The 22,060-nt window shown below is 42.2% G+C and overlaps 1 protein-coding gene across 1 annotated transcript in view; it reads left to right on the top strand.

Annotated features, from left to right (window-relative positions):
- The window catches only part of SPMIP2 (sperm microtubule inner protein 2), a 147,206-nt gene that overhangs the window by 107,622 nt on the left and 17,524 nt on the right, over nucleotides 1-22,060 (top strand). Inside the window, exon 4 of the mRNA XM_003822535.5 lies at nucleotides 16,257-16,446. Within this exon, the coding sequence (XP_003822583.1) occupies nucleotides 16,257-16,446 (190 nt within the window). The remainder of the gene's footprint in view (nucleotides 1-16,256; nucleotides 16,447-22,060) is intronic.

The raw sequence follows: 22,060 nt of genomic DNA, 5'->3' as shown, positions 1-22,060 counted from the left end.
AATAGCCAAAACTTCCCACATTTGATGAAAAACAGTAATCTATATATTCAAGAGGTTTAACAAACTCTGAGTAAGATAAGCTCAAAGATTCATCACAGTCAAACTGTTAAAAGGTAAAGACAGAGAATCTGGAGAGTAGAAAATGAAAAATGACTATCATATACAACAGATCCTTAGTAAAGGCTGGGCACAGTGACTCATGACTCTAATCCCAGTGTTTTGGGAGGCCAACACAGAAAGATTGCTTGAGGCCAGGCCTGGCCAGGAGTTTGAGAACAGCCTGGGCAATGTAGTCAGATCTCATCTCTATCCAAATAAAAATAAAAAATTTAGCTGGGCATGGTAGTGCATGCCTGTAGTCCTAAATTCTCAGGAGGCTGAGACAGAAGGATCACTTGAGTCCAGGAGTTCAAAGCTGCAGTGAGCTCTGATCCCACCACTACACTCCTGGGTGACAGAATCTCTTAAAAAAAAAAAAAAAGCCAGGCATTACAGGCTCATGCCTGTAATCGCAGCACTTTGGGAGGCTGATATGGGTGGATCCCTTGAGCCCAGGAGTTTGAGACCAGCCTGGCAACATGATAAAATCCTGTCTCTATAAGAAATACAAAAAATAGGAAAAGTCGTGTGCACCTGTAGTCCCAGCAACTTGGGAGGCTGCGGTGGGGAGGATTGCTTGAGCTTGGAAAGTCGAGGCTTCACTGAGCTGTGATTGTACCACTGCACTCCAGCCTAGGTGATAGAGCAAGACTCTTTCAACTCAGAGCGAGTGAGAGAGAGAGAGAGAGACTGAGATCCTCAATAAGATTAACATGAATTATCAGCAGAAACCATGGAAGCCAGAAGGCAGGAGGATGACATATTCAAAGTGCTAAAAGACAGACCGTCAGCCAAGAATTCTATGTATGCAGAAATTTGTAGTAGGCAGGAATACTATGCTTTTATGCCTCGAAAATGAAAGAGAAAGTAAGATATTCTCAGATATACAAAAATTGAGAATTTTTTTCACTAGCAGACCTGCCCTGCAAGAAATGTTAAAGAGAATATTTCAGGCTAAAATGAAAGGACCATACACATGAACTCAAATCCACATGAAGAAATAAAGGGCACTGGTAACTACATAGGTATATTATAAAGTCAGTATTAATATATTTTTTGATTTGTAACTTCTCTTTTCTCCTATGTGATTTAAAAGATAACTGCATAAAACAATAATTATAGAATTATATTGATAGACATAAAATTTAGAAAAATGTAATTTGTCTAAAACTAATAGCACAAAGGAGGAAGGAGGAAATGGAGTTATACTGAAGCCAAGTTTTTCATATGATGGAAATTAAGTTGGTATTAATCCTAACTAGATTATTTTGAAATAAGATATTAATGATAATTCCCAGACCAGCCACTAAGAAAGTAACTCAAAAACGCATGCTAAAAGATACAACAAGGGAATTAAAATAGTGTACTATTTAAATAAAATGCAAGGCTAAAATGATAGAAAATATCTACCACAAAAGCAAGCATGAAGAAATAGAGAAACAAAAAATATTTAAGACATATAGAAAACAAATAGCAAAATAACAGACATAAATCCTACCAAATCAATGACTATGACCACATTAAATGTAAATGGACTAAACAATCCAATCAAATGCCAGAGATTGTGCTGGGTATGGTGGCTTATGCCTGTAATCCCAACACTTTGAGAGGCCAAGGCAGGAAGACTGCTTGGGGCCAGCAGCTTGGGACCAGCCTGGGCAATACCGCAAGGCCCCATCTCTACAAAAAGAATTTTTTTAAGTAACCATGCATGATGACATGCACCTATAGTCCTAACTACTCAGGAGGTTGAGGTGGGAGGATCACTTGAGCCCAGGAAGTTGAGGCTGCAGTGAGCCAAGATCATACTGTGTCCGGAATTGGTGGGTTCTTTGTCTCACTGACTTCAAGAATGAAGCCACGGACGCTCGCGGTGAGTGTTACAGCTCTTAAGGTGGCGCGTCTGGAGTTTGTTCCTTCTGATGTTCGGATGTGTTCAGAGTTTCTTCCTTCCGGTGGGATCGTGGTCTCGCTGGCTCAGGAGTGAAGCTACAGACCTTCGCGGTGACTGTTACAGCTTTTAAAGCAGCGCGTCTGGTGGTGTTTGTTCCTCTCGGTGGGCTCGTGGTCTCGCTGGCTTCAGGAGTGAAGCTGCAGACCTTAGCGGTGTTACAGCTCATAAAAGCAGTGTGGACCCAAAGACTGAGCAGTAGCAAGATTTATTGCAAAAAGCAAAAGAACAAAGCTTCCACCGTGTGGAAGGGTACCCGAGCGGGTTGCCACTGCTGGCTCTGGCAGCCTGCATTTATTTTCTTATCTGGCCCCACCCACATCCTGCTGATTGGTAGAGCTGAGTGGTCTGTTTTGACAGGGCGCTGATTGGTGCGTTTACAATCCCTGAGCTAGACATAAAGGTTCTCCACCTCCCCACCAGATTAGCTAGATACAGAGTGTGGACACAAAGGTTCTCCAAGGCCCCACCAGAGTAGCTAGATACAGAGTGTCGATTGGTGCATTCACAAACCCTGAGCTAGACACAGGGTGCTGATTGGTGTATTTACAAACCTTGAGCTAGATACAGAGTGCCGATTGGTGTATTTACAATCCCTGAGCTAGACATAAAGGTTCTCCAAGGCCCCACCAGAGTAGCTAGATACAGAGTGTAGACTGGTGCATTCACAAACCCTGAGCTAGACACAGTGTGCTGATTGGTGTATTTACAATCCCTGAGCTAGACATAAAGGTTCTCCACCTCCCCACCAGATTAGCTAGATACAGAGTGTGGACACAAAGGTTCTCCAAGGCCCCACCAGAGTAGCTAGATACAGAGTGTCGATTGGTGCATTCACAAACCCTGAGCTAGACACAGGGTGCTGATTGGTGTATTTACAAACCTTGAGCTAGATACAGAGTGCCGATTGGTGTATTTACAATCCCTGAGCTAGACATAAAGGTTCTCCAAGGCCCCACCAGAGTAGCTAGATACAGAGTGTAGACTGGTGCATTCACAAACCCTGAGCTAGACACAGTGTGCTGATTGGTGTATTTACAATCCCTGAGCTAGACATAAAGGTTCTCCACCTCCCCACCAGATTAGCTAGATACAGAGTGTGGACACAAAGGTTCTCCAAGGCCCCACCAGAGTAGCTAGATACAGAGTGTCGATTGGTGCATTCACAAACCCTGAGCTAGACACAGGGTGCTGATTGGTGTATTTACAAACCTTGAGCTAGATACAGAGTGCCGATTGGTGTATTTACAATCCCTGAGCTAGACATAAAGGTTCTCCAAGGCCCCACCAGAGTAGCTAGATACAGAGTGTAGACTGGTGCATTCACAAACCCTGAGCTAGACACAGGGTGCTGATTGGTGTATTTACAATCCCTGAGCTAGACATAAAGGTTCTCCACATCCCCACCAGACTCAGGAGCCCAGCTGGCTTCACCCAGTGGATCCCACAGGGGGGCTGCAGGTGGAGCTGCCTGCCAGTCCCGTGCCTTGCGCCTGCACTCCTCAGCCCTTGGGTGGTCGATGGGACTGGGCACCGTGGAGCAGGGGGCGGCGCTCATTGAGGAGGCTCAGGCTGCACAGGAGCCCACAGAGGAGGTGGGAAGCTCAGGCATGGCGGGCTGCAGGTCCTGAGCCCTGCCCCACAGGAAGGCAGCTAAGGCCGGGTGAGAAATCGAGCGCAGCGCAGGTGGGCTGGGACTGCTGGGGTACCCAGTACACCCTCCGTAGCTGCTGGCCCGGGTGCTAAGCCCCTCATTGCCCGGGGCCAGCAGGGCCCGCCGGCTGCTCCGAGTGCGGGGCCCACCAAGCCCAGTCTAACCAGGAACTCCAGCTGGCCTGCAAGCACCTCGCGCAGCCCGGGTTCCCACTGGCGCCTCTCCCTCCACACCTCCCTGCAAGCTGAGGGAGCCGGCTCTGGCCTTGGCCAGCCCAGAAAGGGGCTCCCACAGTGTGGTGGTGGGCTGAAGGGCTCCTCAAGTGCCGCCAAAGTGGGAGCCCAGGCAGAGGAGGCGCCAAGAGCGAGGGAGGGCTGTGAGGACTGCCAGCACGCTGTCACCTCTCAATACCACTGCACTGCAGCCTGGGTGACAGACTGAGACCCTGTTTCTAAAAATAAGTATAAAAAATTTAAAAGTAAGAGATTGGCCAAAAAAAGAAAAAGGAAGAAAACATAATTCAAGTATACGTTGTGTATAAGAGATATACTCTAGATTCAAAGACACATAAAGTGAAAGTAAAAAATACCTCAGACAGTAGTAATCAAAGAGTTAGAATGGTTTCTCTAATGTCAGACAATTTAGACTCCAAGACAAAAGTTGTTACAGAGATAAAGAAGAGCATTTTTAAGAGTCTCCAGATCCAGCTGGAAAATATATTTTTTAAAAAAGAGGGCATTTTATAATGATAAAATGGTCAGTCTATCAGGAAGACAGCAATTATAAATAAATGTGTACCTAACAACAGAGCCCACAAACACATGAAGCAAAAACTGACAGAACTAAAGGAGGAAATAGACAATTCAACAATAATAGTTGGACAATTAAATACCCCACTCACATTTTTTGTAAATTTAATTTTATTTTAGATTCAGGGGTACCTGTGTAGGTTTGTTATATGGGTATACTGTGTAATTGTGGGGTTTGGGCTTCTAGTGTACTCATTACCAAATGGTGAACATTGTATCCAGTGGGTAATTTTTCAACCTCAGTGCCCTCCATTTCCTTTTTTGGATTTCCCAGTGTCTATTATTTTCATCTTTATGTCCATGTGTATTCATTGTTTAGCTCTCACCTGTAAGTGAGAATATGTGGTTAAGTGCTCCACTTTCAATTACAGATAGAACAACTAGGCAGAAAATCAACAAGAAATTAAAAGACTTGAACAACACAATAAACCAACTAGATCTAACAGAGATCTATAGGATACTTTACCTTATGACAACAGAAAATACATTCTTTTCAAGTGCTCATGGAACTTTCTTCAAGATAGACCATATATTGGGCCATAAAATAAGTCTCGGTACATTTAAGAGGCATGAAATCATGGAACTATGATGACATCTTCAGCCATAATAAAAATTAAATTTAAAATCAATAATTAAAAATTTGTAAATATTAAACAATAAACTTAAATAACCAATAGGTCAAAAAAGAAATCACAAGGGAAGTAGAAAATATTTTGAGATAAACAAACACACAACACATGAAAACTTTAGGGATGCAGCGAAGGTAATGCTTAGAGAGAAATGTATAGCTATCAATACCTACAATAAAAAGGGAAGATATAAAACCAAGAACCTAACCTTACACCTTAAAAAAAACTGGAAAGTGGCGTACAAACTAAATTCAAAGCAAGTGGAAGTAAGGAAATAATAACTAATAAAAATAGATAAAGAATAGAAAAGCAATCAGGAAAATTTTTTTAAAAGTTGATTCTTAAATGATATAATTGACAAAACATTAGTGAGACTGATTGCTACGGTCTGAATGTTTATGTCCCCTCAATATTCATATGTTAAAGTCCTCAACCACAAGATGATGGCATTAGAAGGTGGGGCCTTTGGAAGGTGACTAGATCATGAAGGTGGGATGAGTGCCTTTATAAAAGAGGCTTGAGAGAGACCCTTCCACCCTGTGAGGACACAGGAAGAAGATGGCTGTCTAGGTGGAAGCAAGTCTTTACTAGACACTAAATCTGCTGGTGCCTTGATCCTGAACTTCCCATCCTCCAAATTTCTGTTACTTATAAGCCACTCAGTGTATGGTATTTTGTTACTGCAGTCCAGATGAACTAAGACAGGTGTCCCCATCCCCTGGGCTGTAGACGTGTAACCCGTTAGGAACTGAGCTACACAGGAGGAGGTGAGCAGCAGGCCAGAGAGCCTTACTGCCTGAGCTCTGCCTCCTGTCAGATCAGTGGCAGCATTAGATTCTCATAAGACTGTGAACCCTTTTGTGAACTGCGCATGTGAGGGATCTAGGTTGTGTGCTTCTTATGAATCCTAAGTAATGCCTGAGGATCTGAGGTGACAGTTTCATCCTGAAACCATCCCATTCAACCCCTTCTTCGTCCATGGAAAAATTGTCTTCCATGAAACTGGTCCCTGGTGCCAAAAAGGTTGGGGACTGCTGAACTAAGATACCGACTAAGAAATATGAGAAAACATTTAAACTACTAAAATCAGGAATAAAATAAGGACATCACTACTGATCTTATAGAAATAAGAATTATTATAAGGGAGTACTGCGAACAATTCCAACAAATTAGATCAATTCAATAAAATTGATAAATCAGTAGAAAGATACGAACTACCAAAATTGATTCAAGAATAAAGAGAAAATTTGAATAGACCTATAACAAGTTAAAAAATTAAATCATTAATCAACAAACTTCCCACAAAGAAAAGGTGAAGCCTGAATAACTTCACTGGTAAATTCTAGCAAACATTTATAGAATAATTAACAGAAATTCTTCACAAACTGTTTCCAGAAAAATAAATGAGGAGGAAACACTTCCAATTCATTTATTACTCTGTTACCAAAGCAGACAAAGATATAACAAGAAAACTGCAGACTAATACCTGCTATGAATATAGATACAAAATATATTCAACAAAATACTAGTAAACCAAATCTAGCAACATAAAAAGGATTATACATCATGACCAAGTGGAATCTATCCCAGGAATGCGTGGTTGATTTAATGTATGGAAATCAATCAATGTAATATACCATGCCAACAGAATGAAGGATAAAAACCACATGGTCAAGCCAGGCATGGTGGTACATGCCTGGAGTCTCAGCGACTTGGGAAGCTGAGGTGAGAGGATCCCTTGGGCCTAGAAGTTCAAGTATAACCTGGGTAATGTAGTAAGACCCTGTTTGAAAAAACAAATAGGCCAGGTGCAGTGGCTGACTCCTGTAATCCCAGTGCTTCAGGAGGCCAAGGCAGTTTGATCACCTGAGGTCAGGAGTTTGAGACCAGTCTAACCAACATGGTGAAACCATGTCTCTACTAAAAATACAAAAAAATTAGCCAGGCATGGTGGTGGGCACCTGTAATCCCAGCCACTTGGGAGGCTGAGGCAGGAGAATCACTTGAACCCAGGAGGCAGAGGTTGCAGTAAGCAGAGATTGCACCATTGCACTCCAGTCTGTGCAACAAGAGCAAAACTTTGTCTCAAAAAACAAAAAACAAACAAAAACCATCCATATGATCCTCGCAATAAATGCAGAAAAAGCATTTGACAAAAACTCTAACCCTTTTTCATGATGAAAAACACTCAACAAACTAGGAATAGAAGGGGATGTTCTCAACCTGACTGTATTAGTTTGCTTGCACTGCTGTAACAAAATACCACAGACTGGGTGGCTCAACAACAGAGATTAATTTTCTCACAGTTCTGGAGCTAGAAATTCAAGATCAAGGTACTGTTAGGGTTGGTTCCTGGTAAGGCCACTCTTCTTGGCTTGGAGATGGCTATTTTCTGTGTCCTTACATGGTTTTTCTATGTGCATATGCAGAGAGACAGCTCTCTGGTGTCTCTTTCTCTTTTTATAAGGACACCTGTCCTATTGGATAAAGGCCCCACACTTATGACCTCACCTAACCTTTATTATCTCCTTATAGGTCCTATCAGCAAATAGGATCACCTTGGGGGTTAGGACCTCAACATATAAACTTGGGGAGAAAAACAGCCTATAACACTGATAAAGTGAATCTATAAAAAAAACCTCAGAGAATATAATATTTAATGGTAAAAAACTGCATGTGTTTATTCTATGATCAAAAACAAGACAAGGATGTCAGTTCTCACTATGTCTATTCAACCTTGTGATAGGTATTCTAGCCAGGGCACTTAGATAGAAGACAAAATAAAAGGCATCATATTGGAGAAGAAGAAGTAATACTATCTCTAGTTGCTGATAACATGATCTTATATGTAAAAAAATCCTAAGGAATCTACATAAAATCTATTACAACTAATAAGTTCAATAGATCACAGTGTAAGATCAAGATACAAAAATCAATTGTATTTTTTTACATTAGCAATGAATAGTCTAAAATGAAATTAAAACAATTTCATTTATAATATGAAAAGAATAAGACATTTAGAAGTAAATTTAACAAGCACAAAATGTGCACACTGAAAACAAAACATCATTGAAAGAAAGTAAAGAAGACCCAAATAAATAGAAATACATATGCATTAACTAGAAGACTTAATATAGTCTTCCCTAAATAGATCTACAGATTCAATGCAGTCCCTATCAAAATCTCAACTGGCTTCTTTGTAGAAATTGACAAGTGTATCCTAAAATTCAAATGGAAATATAAGGGATCCAGAATAGTCGAAACAATCCTAGAACAAAGTTGGAGAACTCACACTTTTCCATTTCAAAACTTGCTATAAAGCTACAGTAATCAAGACAGTATGGTACTGGCATAAAGATAGATATATAGATCAAAGGAATAAATTTTAGAGTCCAGAAATAAACCCTTACATTTATGGTCAACTAACTTTAACAAGGATGCTGAGACAATTCAATATGTTAAAGTAGTCTTTTTGACAATGGTGCTGGGATGACTGAATATCCACCAAGTGATGAATATGTATAAACAAACTATTATATATCCATACCATGAAATATTATTTGGTCATAAAAAGGAATGAAGTACATTCTACAACATGGACAATTCTTGAAATCATTATTCTAACTGAAAGAAGACAAAAGGCCACATTTTGTATGATTCCATTTATATAAAATATTCCCAATAGGCAAATGCATACAGGTAGAAATTGCTAGGGGCTGGAGGAAGGGGAGAATGGGGACTGAGTGTTAATATAAAGTATCTTTTTGGGGTTGGTGAAAATGTCTGAAATTATTAAGTGGTGGTGATTGCATAATCTTTTGAATATAATAAAACCCTACTGAATTGTTCACTTAAATATCTGTGGATTCAATAGTATATGAATTATATCTCAATTTAAAAGTGACCTAAAACATGATTGAATGATATGATCTAACAATCTGGATCTAGTGATATAAAATCAATTTATTTAATCAGCAGATATATACAGTATCTTCTTCTAGACATTTGGGGATGTCTCAGAGATATCTGACCATGTTCCTCTTCCCTTCCTCCACAATACAGTCTCAGAGCCACTAGGTGCAGCCTGGCAAAAAGATTTTCTGCCCCAGAGTGGCAAGTTGGGGGACTGTGGTGGTCCAGAGCAGAGTGAGAAGGGGTCTGTTGGGGAGAGCATCCTGGGTTGGGATGCTGGGTTCCAAGTGGTGTGAGGAGGCCATACACAAGGCAGAGGGGGGTGGCAGTAGCATTGGGAGATTGGTTATAGACAAGGAGGCAGATCAAAAAAGTAAATATGTAAGGCTGGGCGCGGTGGCTCACGCCTGTAATCCCAGCACTTTGGGAGGCTGAGGCGGGCAGATCACGAGGTCAGGAGATTGAGACCATCCTGGCTAACACAGTGAAACCCCATCTCTACTAAAAATACAAAAAAATTAACTGGGTGTGGTGGCAGGCGCCTGTAGTCCCAGCTACTTGGGAGGCTGAGGCAGGAGACTGGCATGAACCCAGGAGGTGGAACTTGCAGTGAGCCAAGATCGCACCACTGCACTCCAGCCAGGGTGACAGAGCAAGACTCTGTCTCAAAAAAAAAAAAAAAAAAAAAAGTAAATATGTAGAAGGAATGGGAGCCAGGTTTATCACTGTAGTAGAAGAAGTTTACAAATATGGCAAGGGAGAAAACTGTAGCTCAGGAACACTGTCACCCCTATAGCAATAAGAATGTTTAACACTGTGATCTTGGGTTTTTAAATACCATTCTCCGTGAAAAGGAACTAGAGTTCTGTATTAATGTTTTCTCGCACTGCTATAAAGATATATCTGAGACTGGGTAATTTATAAAGAAAAGAGGTTTAATTGGCTTACAGTTCTGCAGGCTGTACAGGCTTCTGCTTCTGGGGAGGGCTCAGAAAACTTACAATAATGACAGAAGATGAAGGGAAAGCAGAAGCAGGCACATCTTCCTATGGCCAATAGGAGGGAGAAAGAGCGAAGTGGGAGGTGCTATACACTTTCTTTTTTTCTTTTTCTTTTTCCTTTTTTTTTAAAATTTTGAGATGGAATCTCATTCTGTCACCCAGGCTGGATTGCAGTGGTGTGATCTCAGCTCACTGCAACCTCTGCCTCCCGGGTTCAAGCAATTCTTGTGCCTCAGCCTTCCAAGTAGCTGGAATTACAAATGCATGCCACCATGGCTGGCTAATTATTTTTGTATTTTTAGTAGAGACGGGGTTTCACCATATTGGACAGGCTGGTCTTGTACTCCGGACCTCTGGTGATCTGCCTGTCTTGGCCTCCCAAAGTGCTGGGATTACAGGCTTGAGCCACTGTGCTCAGCCTACACACTTTCTAACAACCAGATCTTGTGAGAACTCTGTCACGAGACAGCACTAGGGGGATTATCAGGGGAACCTGCCCCCAATATTTCAATGTAGGTTCTTTCTATTTTTCCATAAGTGTCAGCTGGCTAAGAAATAAAGAGAAAGAGTATAAAAAGAAGAATTTTACAGCTGGGTCGCCAGGGGTGACATCACATATCGGTAGGACCGTGATGCCCACCTGAGCCTCAAACCAGCAAGTTTTTTATTAAGGGTTTCAGAAGGGGAGGGGGTGTAAGAACAGAGTAGGTACAAAGATCACATGCTTCAAAGGGCAAAAAGCAGAACAAAGATCACATGCTTCTGAGGGAACAGGACAAAGGGCAAAAGCAGAACTACTGCTACTGATAAGGGTCCAACAAAGATCACAAGGCAAAGGGCAAAAGCAGAACTACTGATAAGGGTCTATGTTCAGCGGTGCATGTATTGTCTTGATAAACATCTTAAACAATAGAAAACAGGGTTCAAGAGCAGAGAACCGGTTTGACCACAAATTTACCAGGGCGGAGTTTTTTCCCCATCCTAGTAAGCTGAGGGTACTGCAGGAGACCAGGGCGTATCTCAGTCCTTATCTCAACCGCATAAGACAGACACTCACAGAGTGGCCGTTTATAGATCTCCCCCCAGGAATGCATTCCTTTCCCACAGTATTAATATTCCTTGCTAGGAAAAGAATTTAGCAATATCTCTCCTACTTGCACATCCATTTATAGGCTCTCTACAAGAAGAAAAATATGGCTCTTTTTGCCCAACCCCGCAGGCAGTCAGACCTTATGGTTGTCTTCCCTTGTTCCCTAAAAATTGCTGTTATTCTGTTCTTTTTCAAGGTGCACTGATTTCATATTGTTCAAATACACATGTTTTACAATCAATTTATACAGTTAACACAATTATCACAGTGGTCCTGAGGTGACGTACATCCTCAGCTTATGAAGATAACAGGATTAAGAGATTAAAGTAAAGACAGGCATAAGAAATTATAAAAGTATTATTTAGGAACTGATAAATATCCATGAAATCTTCACAATTCATCTTCCTCTGCTGCAGCTCCAGCTGGTCCCTCCATTCGGGGTCCCTGACTTCCCGCAACAGGGGATGGTGCTAAATGATTAGAACCCCCGCAACACCCGTAATCCAATCCCCTCCCACCAGGCCCCACCTCCAACAAGTTCCTTCACAAAATGGATTATTCCAGGGCTGGGGTGGGAAAAGATGACCCTGGAACATCTTTTGTGCCAAAACATAAGGAAGTGTATAAAGAATGACAGGGACATGTCAAAAGGACACAGAAGCCAGATTGAAGGGGCTACTGCTAGCCAAATCTGGGATAACTTGAGCATCAAAATGAACAATGTTGGTGATGGATTATTACTTACTGGATAAAGCAGGAAACCGTGAGCCCATAATGAAATAAGTGGATTTAAACAAATACAACATTTCATATGGGATGAGAATTTTTACATAATTTCAAAGTACTTTTCCAAAAAGTGCTAATAACAAGAAATGTGATGGTATAAAGGAGAATTCTGGTAGGTAGCATTTTAAGCAAGTGACCTAAGTGAACATCATCAGTAATGGGACAACTCAAAATTATGGTCATTCTGTGTTATTCCTGTCCAAAGATGCATAACCCGAATCTAACCAAGAGGAAACATAAGAAACCCAAATTGAGGGACATCTGCAAAATAACTGGCCTGGATTCTTCAAAAGTATCAAGGCTATGTGAAAGTCACAGGAAGACTGAGAAACAGTTCCAGACTGAAGGAGACATAAAAACTAATGTAACACGTGATTCTGAACTGGATTCTTTTGCAAAATGGGTGTTACTGGGATGCCTGGCCAAACTTGAAGGTGTCTGAGCATTCGATGGTAGTAATATAAAAACGTTAATTTTCCCATTTTCTCTGCTTTTGACGGTTATGTTGAGGTTATGTAGAATGTCCTTGTTTGTGGGAATTACACACTAAGTACTTGGGGATGACAGGTATCCTGTCAACAACTTGGGGGGATGATAGATATCCTGTCAACAACCAGTACTTTTAACTGGTTCGAGAAAAGATTTTGTACTGTGCTTCCAACTTTTCTATAAGCTTCAGGTTGTTTCAAAAAACAACAAAAACGAAAAGTATCTGACCCTAAGGGGCCTATTTAGTGTAATAATTAAATAGTAAGAATGTTGTACTATAAACGTCTGGTGGTGGTGTTCATTGTGGGGCATGCGTGTGTTTGCTGCTATTTTGTGTGTGCACCTGACACCTACCCATCACGCGGGCCTGGCACTCATGGCCCATCTGGAACCAAACCTTCTGCTCCTTGGTTTGTCTCTTTAGACTTTGGGTCCCATCTGGGGCCCAGTTCAATACAGTGTGGGTAAATCCCCATAGTTGATGTGGCCAGTATATTTGTAAAACCTTTAATATCTTTGAACTACATCTAATTTTTAACTTTCTATTGCTTCTGGTGTTCCCAATTTCAGGGATGTAGGAGATACTGAATTTAAAAGATAATAAAATATTTTAGCACTTAAGTGAAGACTAAAGATGGCCAAGGATTTTTCTTTTCTAAACTCTTCTATATAGTTACTTGTATAACATGTTAAAGAAAAGGTGACATTTGCATGAAATAGTTTTTCCTTGCATCATTAATCAAGCTAATATAAACTATAAGCACTATCTGTTGCTTACATTCTCACCATCAGCTATCCTGCCTTTTAAGCTTTCTTGAAATTATTTCCAGCTATTAATCTGTACTTGTAAATAACACAACTCAGACAAACTGGACCGCAGGGATCCAGTCCTACACAGCTGCCTGGCAGGAGCGGAAAGAGGCTGTAGAGCAGGTGGGGTGAAGGGAGTGGGAGGGAAGGCAGGCGCCCTTCCTGTCACTCAGTTCTGGTCTTTTCTGTCCTTCCCTCTTCCTCCATTCTCCAAGATTAGTTGAGTGTCAATTACGTGTCAGGCAGGGTAATGGCACTGGGGAGCCAATGACGAATGAGATACACTCTGGGCCTTTTAAGGAGCACTGAATTTGTAGAAAGAGAGACTGCTGAGCTAGGAATTCAAGAATATTCTAATAGTTTCTACAAAAGAAGTCAGGCCGGGCACGATGGTTCACGCCTGTAATCCCAGCACTTTGGGAGGCCGAGGTGGGTGGATCACCTAAGGTCAGGAGTTTGAGACTAGCCTGGGTAACATGGTGAAACCCTGTCTCTACTTAAAATACAAAAATTAGCCAGGCTTGGCAGGCACCTGTAATCCCAGCTACTTGGGAGGCTGAGGCAGGTAAATTGCTTGGACCTGGGAGGCAGAGGTTGCAGTGAGCTGAGATCATGCCATTGCACTCCAGCCTGGGAGACAGAGAATCTGTCTCAAAAAAAAAAAAAAAAAGTCAAATAGTGCTATTAAAGGAGAAAAATTGCTTCATGACAGGAACAAAAAGTCTTCAGGGAAAAGGTGATGTTTAAAGCCCCAACTTAGTTGCAGTTTTCCAGGAAATAAGGAGGAGAGGGAATCACAAGCAGAGGAAATTGAAGCAAAAGGCTGTGAGTCTCAGAGTGCAGCTTCTTTGGAGCTCATCGATGGGAAGGCGAAGGCGAAAGGAAGGACTGTGTGTGTCTGAAAGTAGAGACAGGCTGAGGAGAGTGGGCCAGAAGGATCAACTGAGGTTGGACCTTTTTTCCCCCCTGCTCTGTCACCCAGGCCGGAGTGCAGTGATGTGATCTCAGCTCACTGCAACCTCCGCCTCCCAGGTTCAAGTGATTCTCCTGCCTTGGCCTCCTGAGTAGCTGGGATTACAGGCGTGCACCACCACACCCAGCTAGTTGTTTGTATTATAACTATTATTTTTTTGAGATGGAGTCTTTCTTTGTCACCCAGGCTGGAGTGCAGTGGCGTGATCTTGGCTCACTGCAACCTCTACCTCCTGGGTTCAAGTGATTCTCCTGCCTCGGCCTCCTGAGTAGCTGGGACTACAGGCGCGTGCCATTACACCTGGTTAATTTTTTGTATTTTTAGTAGAGACTGGGTTTTGCCATGTTGGCCAGGATGGTCTTGATCTCCTGACCTCGTGTTCTGCCTGCCTGAGCTTCCCAAAGTGCTGGGATTACAGGCATGAGCCACCACGCCCAGCAGGACCATTTTTAAAAAGAAAGCAGACAGGCTGGGTGGTGACTCACGCCTGTAATCCCAGCACTTTGGGAGGCTGAGGTGGGAGGATGGCCTGAGGTCAGGAGTTCAAGATCAGCCTGGTCGACATGGTGAAACCCTATCTCTACTAAAAATACAAAAATTTACTGGAGGTGGTGGTGCACACCTGTAATCCCAGCTACTTGGGAGGATGAGGCAGGAGAATTGATTGAACCTGGGAGGTGGTGGTTGCAGTGAGCAGAGATCGTGTCATTGCACTCCAGCCTGGGTGACAGAGCGAGACTCCATCTCTACAAACATACATACATACATACATACATACATACATACATACATACATACATACATAAAGCAAAAGCAGACAAAAACCAAACAGCAACAACAAACTCCCCTGCATGCTACGCTGAGGAGCTCAGACTTTATTCTAGGATGATGGGATGTCAGGGGAGGGTCTGCTGGAGACAGCCATGGTCACTTCCCTCCCACCACAGGGATTCTGTGATTCTCAGGAGCAGGAAGGAACTGCCTGACCTCTGTATGCTGGGAGAATGGCTCACACTCTTGCTTCACTGAGATCTCTGCTCAAACGTTACCTCGTCCTCTCTTGTCTAACCTCACGAAAATAGCATGCCCAAGATTTTCTACTCATCTGCCTTAATTTTTTTTCCTAGTACTTCCCAAATATTTCAGTTATCTGTTTATTTTTTGTCTCCCCCACAGGTATATAAGCTCTATGACAACAGGGGCTTTGTCTTATTACTGCTGGTCCTCACGGTGCCTTGTACTGTGCCAGCCATGTAGAAAGTGCCTGTAGATTCTTGAGTGAGTGAAGGGCGATGCAAATCTCCCACAAATCATGGTCCAAAGACCTTGGGAACCCACAGACTCAGATTCTAGAAAGAGAACTTTGCAGTCCCCAAGGGGCTCTTGCAGCCCAGGTGGAAGGATGGTGAATAAGAAGTCCCAAGAGGCTCTCTAAGCAACAACAGCTTTCCAAATGAGTTGGCAAATCCCTACCCTTACAATCCTGTTTCTGTCTGTTCCCCAGAGTCAGCCTTTTATAATGGAAAGGCAGGGCTGAGATAATGTTCTAATTTAGGGTTGTTAGAACTTAGCCAAGGATCTCACCAGGGAAAGAGGAAGAAGCCTAGATCTTTCCTCTAAAATGCAGTCCAAAGCCAGAGCTTGGAATAGAAAAGCTGGTGTTTTCCTGAATGTCCATGAGACCTCAAAATGGATAGGCCATGTCCTTCAGGAGATCACATGGGTCTCATGAAGCCTCAGCGTTAGCATATCACCTTCAACTTCACAGCATCTTCCATGCTTGGCTCTGAAAGGACAGTAGTGCATTCATCAACAAGCTTCATAGATAGGTGTCCATCTGGGGGGTGGTTCTTTGGATCTCTAGCAGTCCAGTGATGTAGAGTGGAGAGAGTACAGAAACTTCCCAGGATGGGTCAGGTCTTCAGCTTTCCTAAGCCACATGGCTAGAATCACCTTAAATTACTAGAAAAACAGACAAATCTCAACTATCTGAAAACTGGTGGCCTTGTTTCTAGATCTTTTCCATTTCAGAACCAATTTGTTCCTATTCCAGGCAACCAAAACCTCATGTCCTGGATATGCAAGGAAAACAGAGTCGTGCTTCTTTTGCCTGGCATATGAGTGCTTTCGAGGACACTGATCAGAGAAATTCCAAATGGGCTATTCTTGTTAGGCAGTGTAAGTCATCATTGCCAAGAGCTTCCAAACCACCTAAGCTGCCGAAGCTACCAAAAAAGGAAAAGGTATGATGTTTTGCTTTTCTAAATCGTCATAGAAAAAGTCAGGCTGCTTTAACATATAAATCAGGGACAGGTTTCTCATAGTAATACTAATAATCAGTTTTGTAGCTTCTTTTAACCTATCGAAGCATTTTGTAATTTATACTGGATTGCCACAGTGATGTTTATTCAGTGGGTAAGTGGGCATTATTCCCCTTTTATAGTTAAAGAAAACAAGAGGTTGTGTCCTCAGAATTTCTTATCACTAGGTTTAACCTCGAGAGAATGGCGACCCCTGTGAGTTCCAAGAGCTGAGAAAGCACCATTTGTGAAATGGAGGTAAATCTGTAACTCCACTCAAAACCTCACAAACTGGTTAGCAGAGTAAGCTTATACCAGTTTGAATTCTAGGTTGTCCCCTAAACTATTTATGGAATCTTGGGCAAGTTGCATAATTTCCCTGTATGGGTTTTTATAAGTAAAATGGGGATTTTGGTATCTGTTTTGAATATTTTATAGAGTTAGGAGGAGAATTAAAGAATGTGGAAGTATATATTCAACAACTATTTCCTGAGGTCTGTGTACAAACCATTCGCCAATAATAGCTTTCTGTCTAATCCCACAGCACAATGAACTTTGCAGGCGTCCAGTTTTTCAATAGAGTTTGACAGCAGATTTCCATGCTAGAAAAAGGAATAGAATAGCTGAGGCCCATTCAGAGACTCCTGTTCCCTATGCATAAAAAGACTTCTTGCTCTTTTGGAGAATCTTGCCAATTCACTAGAATATTACTCACCCTCCGTTGCCCGAGATCTGATTAATCAGCAAGCCATTATGTCTATTTGAGACATTCTGTGATGGCAGGAGACTTAGCTGTCCTCCTCAGTAGATCCTGACCTTAGGAATACTTCGTATTGAAAAAGGGAACAGTTCGACATCTAACATTTCAATGTAGTCTGAATTTTGAGATGGGTCCAAGTGAAATGATTTATTGCAGTGTGTGTGGAGGAGGGCTTGGATTAGTTACTTTCTGTCGCTGAACTAATTTTGTGTCAGATTAGAGCTATTACAGACTAAATTATCCCAAACGCCTCTATCGTTCGCCAAATCCAGTGAAATATTTTTTGCATTAAAAAATCTGTTAAAAGACTTCTTATTTTGATTTCAAATTTGTAGAGCATGTTGTAACAACAGCTCTAAGAACTTGATATACTCTTTCCCCAGCCCCATCTGTTGTTAATTTTATTTGCTTTTATGTTCGCTTTCTTCCTCTCTCTCTTACACCATTTGAGTGCAAGTTGCAGACATGATGCCCCCCAACGTCTCTTGTCTTTTTTTTTTTTAAGATATGGGGGTCTCACTATGTTGCCCAGGCTGGAGTGCATTGGCTATTCATGGGCACAACCATAGTGCACCGCAGCCTTGAACTCCTGGGTTCAAACAATCCTCCCACCTCAGCCTCCTGAGTAGCTAGGACTACAGGCACAGACCCTGTGGAATAAATGGTCTGCAGGCTAGACCCTTTACTCCTAAATATTTCAGGGTGTATTTCCTAAGAACAAGGATGCTGTCTCACATAACCACAGTACAATTTATAAGATTCAGGAAATTTAACATTGATAGAGTATTATTATCTAATCTAAAGTTCACAGTCAAATTTTACTAAATAGCAGATGGTGATGGTTCATACCTATAATCCCAGCACTTTGGGAGGCTGAGGTGGAAGAATCACTTGAGCCCAAGTTTGAGAGCAGCCTGGGTAACATAGTGAGACCCCATCTTTACAAAAAGTATAAAAAATTAGGCAGGGGTGGTGGTGCACGCCTGTAATCCCAGCTACTCAGGAGGCTGAGGTGGGAGGCTTGCTCGATCACAGGTCTGCAAGTCTGCAGTGAGCTATGATTGCATCACTGCACTCCAGCCTGTGTGACAGCCTGACTGTCTTAAAAAATAACAACAACAACAGCAACAACAAAAAGTATCAACTGACGACCTTTGTAATATTCTGATCCAGGATTCAGTCTAGGACCATGTATTACATTGAGTTATCACGTCTCTTTAGTCCCCTTCAATGTGGAGGAGTTCCTCACTCTGGTCTTTTATAACACGGACATTTTTGAGGAATCCAGGCCAGTTCTGAGTCTTTCAGTATGGGCTTGTCTGATGTTTCCTCATGAGTGGGTTCAGGTTACGTGTTTTTGTCAGGAATCCCAGATAAGTGACGTTGCCTCATGCTCAGTGCATCACATCAAGAGGCACCTGAGGTCGGTTTAACCCATTATTCCTGAGAGTAGTTGAGCACTTGGTCATACCCCTTCCATTCCAGAAATAAACAAAATACTGAATCATTCAAAATAATTTATCTTTTTATCAATGAGGCTTTTTTCTAAATTTCCAGAGTTACTTTAGATACGTGTCCCACAAGTCCATTTTTTGGACTGTCCTGCAGAATTTGTGTGGATGCTTCAATAAATACTCAACCCCCCTCTCTTTTACATGAATCCTCTTTAGGGAAAATAAATTGGAACAAATGTTCTTACATATTTGAAAGCAAATAATGAATACCACATGTGAAAAGCCTCCAACGCAGTGCCTCACACATAGCCCCCAGTGAGTGGCTATCATTACTATTCTTACTTGAGATGCCAACACATTTTCCATTCTTACACGACAAGAATCAGAACCATGCACTGAAAGTCTCTTAAGTAGAATTTTGTCTGCGTTACTGGGCGACTTGGGGGAAATTTTAAAAGCTTAAACCTATAGACAGTATCATAAGCTTTCCCATCAAAATAGATGGTTGAAAATGGGAATATTTTATATCCATGCTTTGAGTTTGGTTTTCCATGTATAAACTTAAGGTTAGAGAGCTTAATTACAATGTTTCTAAAAAGTACAATTTATGAGATTTAACAGTATGTATCATTCTTATATACATTTACCCAAAAATGCTCTTAAAAAATACTTTTGGAAATCCATTGAGCAAGTCTCTAAACCACTTCTTCTATAATGCCCTAATCTCTCTTTTTAAATCACAAAATGTCTCTTAAGTTCTATCTTCTATTCCATTCATTATTTTCCCCTTCTGGATTTCTGGTTGTTTTTTTCCTTCATACAATAATACATTCATTATTTATTATTATACATTTCCTTCATACAATAATACATTCATTATTTTCCCCTTCTGGATTTCTGGTAGTTTTTTTCCTTCATACAATGCATATATCATATGCATTGTATAATTTACGTGCATATGATAGACACTTTTAACGTAATTCATTTCTATTTCATTTCTTTGCTGGCAAATATTCTCACTGTCCCCCTTCATTCCAATACACAGACTTCAGTCTCAGTGACTGATACATTCTTTTCCTCATCCACTCGAGTTTGAGAGCAGTATTCTCAAATTTTAAAGGTCATGCAAATCACTTGGGGATCATGTTAAGATGCAGATTATGATTCAGTAGGTCTGAAATGGGGTTTGAGATTTTGCATTTCTGTCAAGCTCCCAGGAAATGCAGTTAGTTGTTGCTGGTCTGAGGACCTTGAGTAGCAAGGTGCTGGAGGATTTGACAATGAATTGAATTTTGTGCTAGGAACAGGGGGGACTTGATGAGGCAAAGGGAAGTCTATTCTAGGAAGAACAGACAGGGCAAAGACAATAACCTAGCACCTTTGGGGAAGTACATGTGGTTCAATGTGGCTGGAATATAGAACACAGAATTATCTGGTGATGAGGCTGGAGAAGATGAATCAGCTGGGTCACTGGAGTGCACAGGGCTGGGCTTTTATTTTATTTATTTATTTATTTATTTATTTGAGACGGAGTCTTGCTCTGTTGCCCAGGCTGTAGTATAGTGGCACAATCTTGGCTCACTGCAGCCTCCGCCTCCTGGGTTCAAGTGATTCTCCTGCCTCAGCCTCCTGAGTAGCTGGGATTACAGGCACTGGAATGAGCCACCACGCCGGGCCTTTCCACCACTTTTAACCAAATGTTACCTCCTTCCTTCTCAGAGGGTTGTTTTCCAATTCTTTGCAACACATATTCAGAGACTATGTGACATCTATGTCAGCCTTTATGGGATAACTCTCAAGTTGGTACTGTTTATGATGTTAAAGATATTTGCTTGAAAGTCTACTTCCTGTAACTTGGAATGACGATTTTCTGATCCTACTCAACTCCATTTTGGGTTATCATACCATATCATTGGACTGATCTCCTAAGTATCTGTATCAGTCAGGGTTCTCCAGAGAAACAGAACCAATGATGTGTGTGTTGTGCATGTAGGAGAGCAAGAGCCAGGGAGGGGTGTTTATTTTTAGGAGTTGGCTCCTGTGATTGTGCAAGTTGGCAAATCCAAACGCAGCAGGGTGAGCCAACAGGATGGAGACCCTGGGAGAAACTGATGTTGCAGCTCCAGCCTGAAGGCAGTTTGCAGGCAGAATTCTCTCTCCCTGGGGGATCTTCAGTCTTTCTCTTAAGACCTTCAAGAGGTTGAATGAGGCCCACCCACATTATGGAGGATAAATAGCTTTATTCAGGGTCCACTGACTTAAATATTAATCTCACCTAAGAAATACCTGCACAGCACTGGGCTGGGAGTGGTGGCTCATGCCTGTAATCCCCACACTTTGGGAGGCCGAGGCGGGCAGATCATCTGAGGTCGGGAGTTCAAGACCAGCCTGACCAACATGGGGAAACCCCATCTCTACTAAAAATACAGAATTAGCTGGCGTGGTGGTGCACGCCTGTAATCCCAACTACTCAGGAAGGCTGAGGCAGGAGAATCGCCTGAACCCGGGAGGCAGAGGTTGCAGTGAGCCAAGAACGTGCCATTGCACTCCAGCCTGGGCAACAAGAGCAAAACTCCGTCTCAAAAAAAAAGGAAAAAAAAAATACCTGCACAGCATCATCCAGATTGGTGTTTGACTAAATATCTGATTACTATCGCCTAGCCAAGATGACACATAAAATTAACCATCACAGGCCAGACCTGGTGGCTCATGCCTGTAATCCCAACGGTTTGGGAAGCTGAGGCAGGAGGGTCATGTAAGGCCCAGAGTTCAAGACCAGCCTGGGCAACAGAGTGAGACCCTGTCTCTACAAAATTTTTTTTTGTTTTTTTTTGAGATGGAGTCTCACTGTTGCTCAGGCTGGAGTGCAGTGGCACAATCTCAGCTCACTGCAACCTCCGCCTCCCAGGTTCAAACAATTCTCCTGCCTCAGCCTCCTGAGTAGCTGGGACTACAGGCACGTGCCACCACGGCCGGCTAATGTTTTGGATTTTTAGTAGAGGCAGGGTTTCACCGTGTTAGCCAGGATGGTCTCGATCTCCTGACCTCGTGATCTGCCCGCCTCAGCCTCCCAAAGTGCTGGGATTACAGGCGTGAGCCATTGCGTCCAGCCCCAAATTTTTTTAAAAAAAATTAGCTGGGTGTGTTGGTGCATGCCTGTAGTCCCCGGTACTTGAGAGGCTGAGGCAGGAGGATACTTGAGGCCAGAAGTTTGAGGTTACTGTGAGCTATGATCATGCCACTGTACTCCATCCTGGTGACAAAGTGAGACCCTGTCTCTTAAAAAAAAAAAAAAAAACCAAAAAAAAAAAACCATCACAGTACCCCTCATCCATTGTGAGGA

The sequence above is a fragment of the Pan paniscus genome, chromosome 3 (genome assembly GCF_029289425.2).
Source record: "Pan paniscus chromosome 3, NHGRI_mPanPan1-v2.0_pri, whole genome shotgun sequence".
Lineage (NCBI taxonomy): Eukaryota > Metazoa > Chordata > Mammalia > Primates > Hominidae > Pan > Pan paniscus.
Note: the sequence above shows the minus strand (reverse complement) of the source record. Positions and strands in the feature narration are given on the sequence as shown.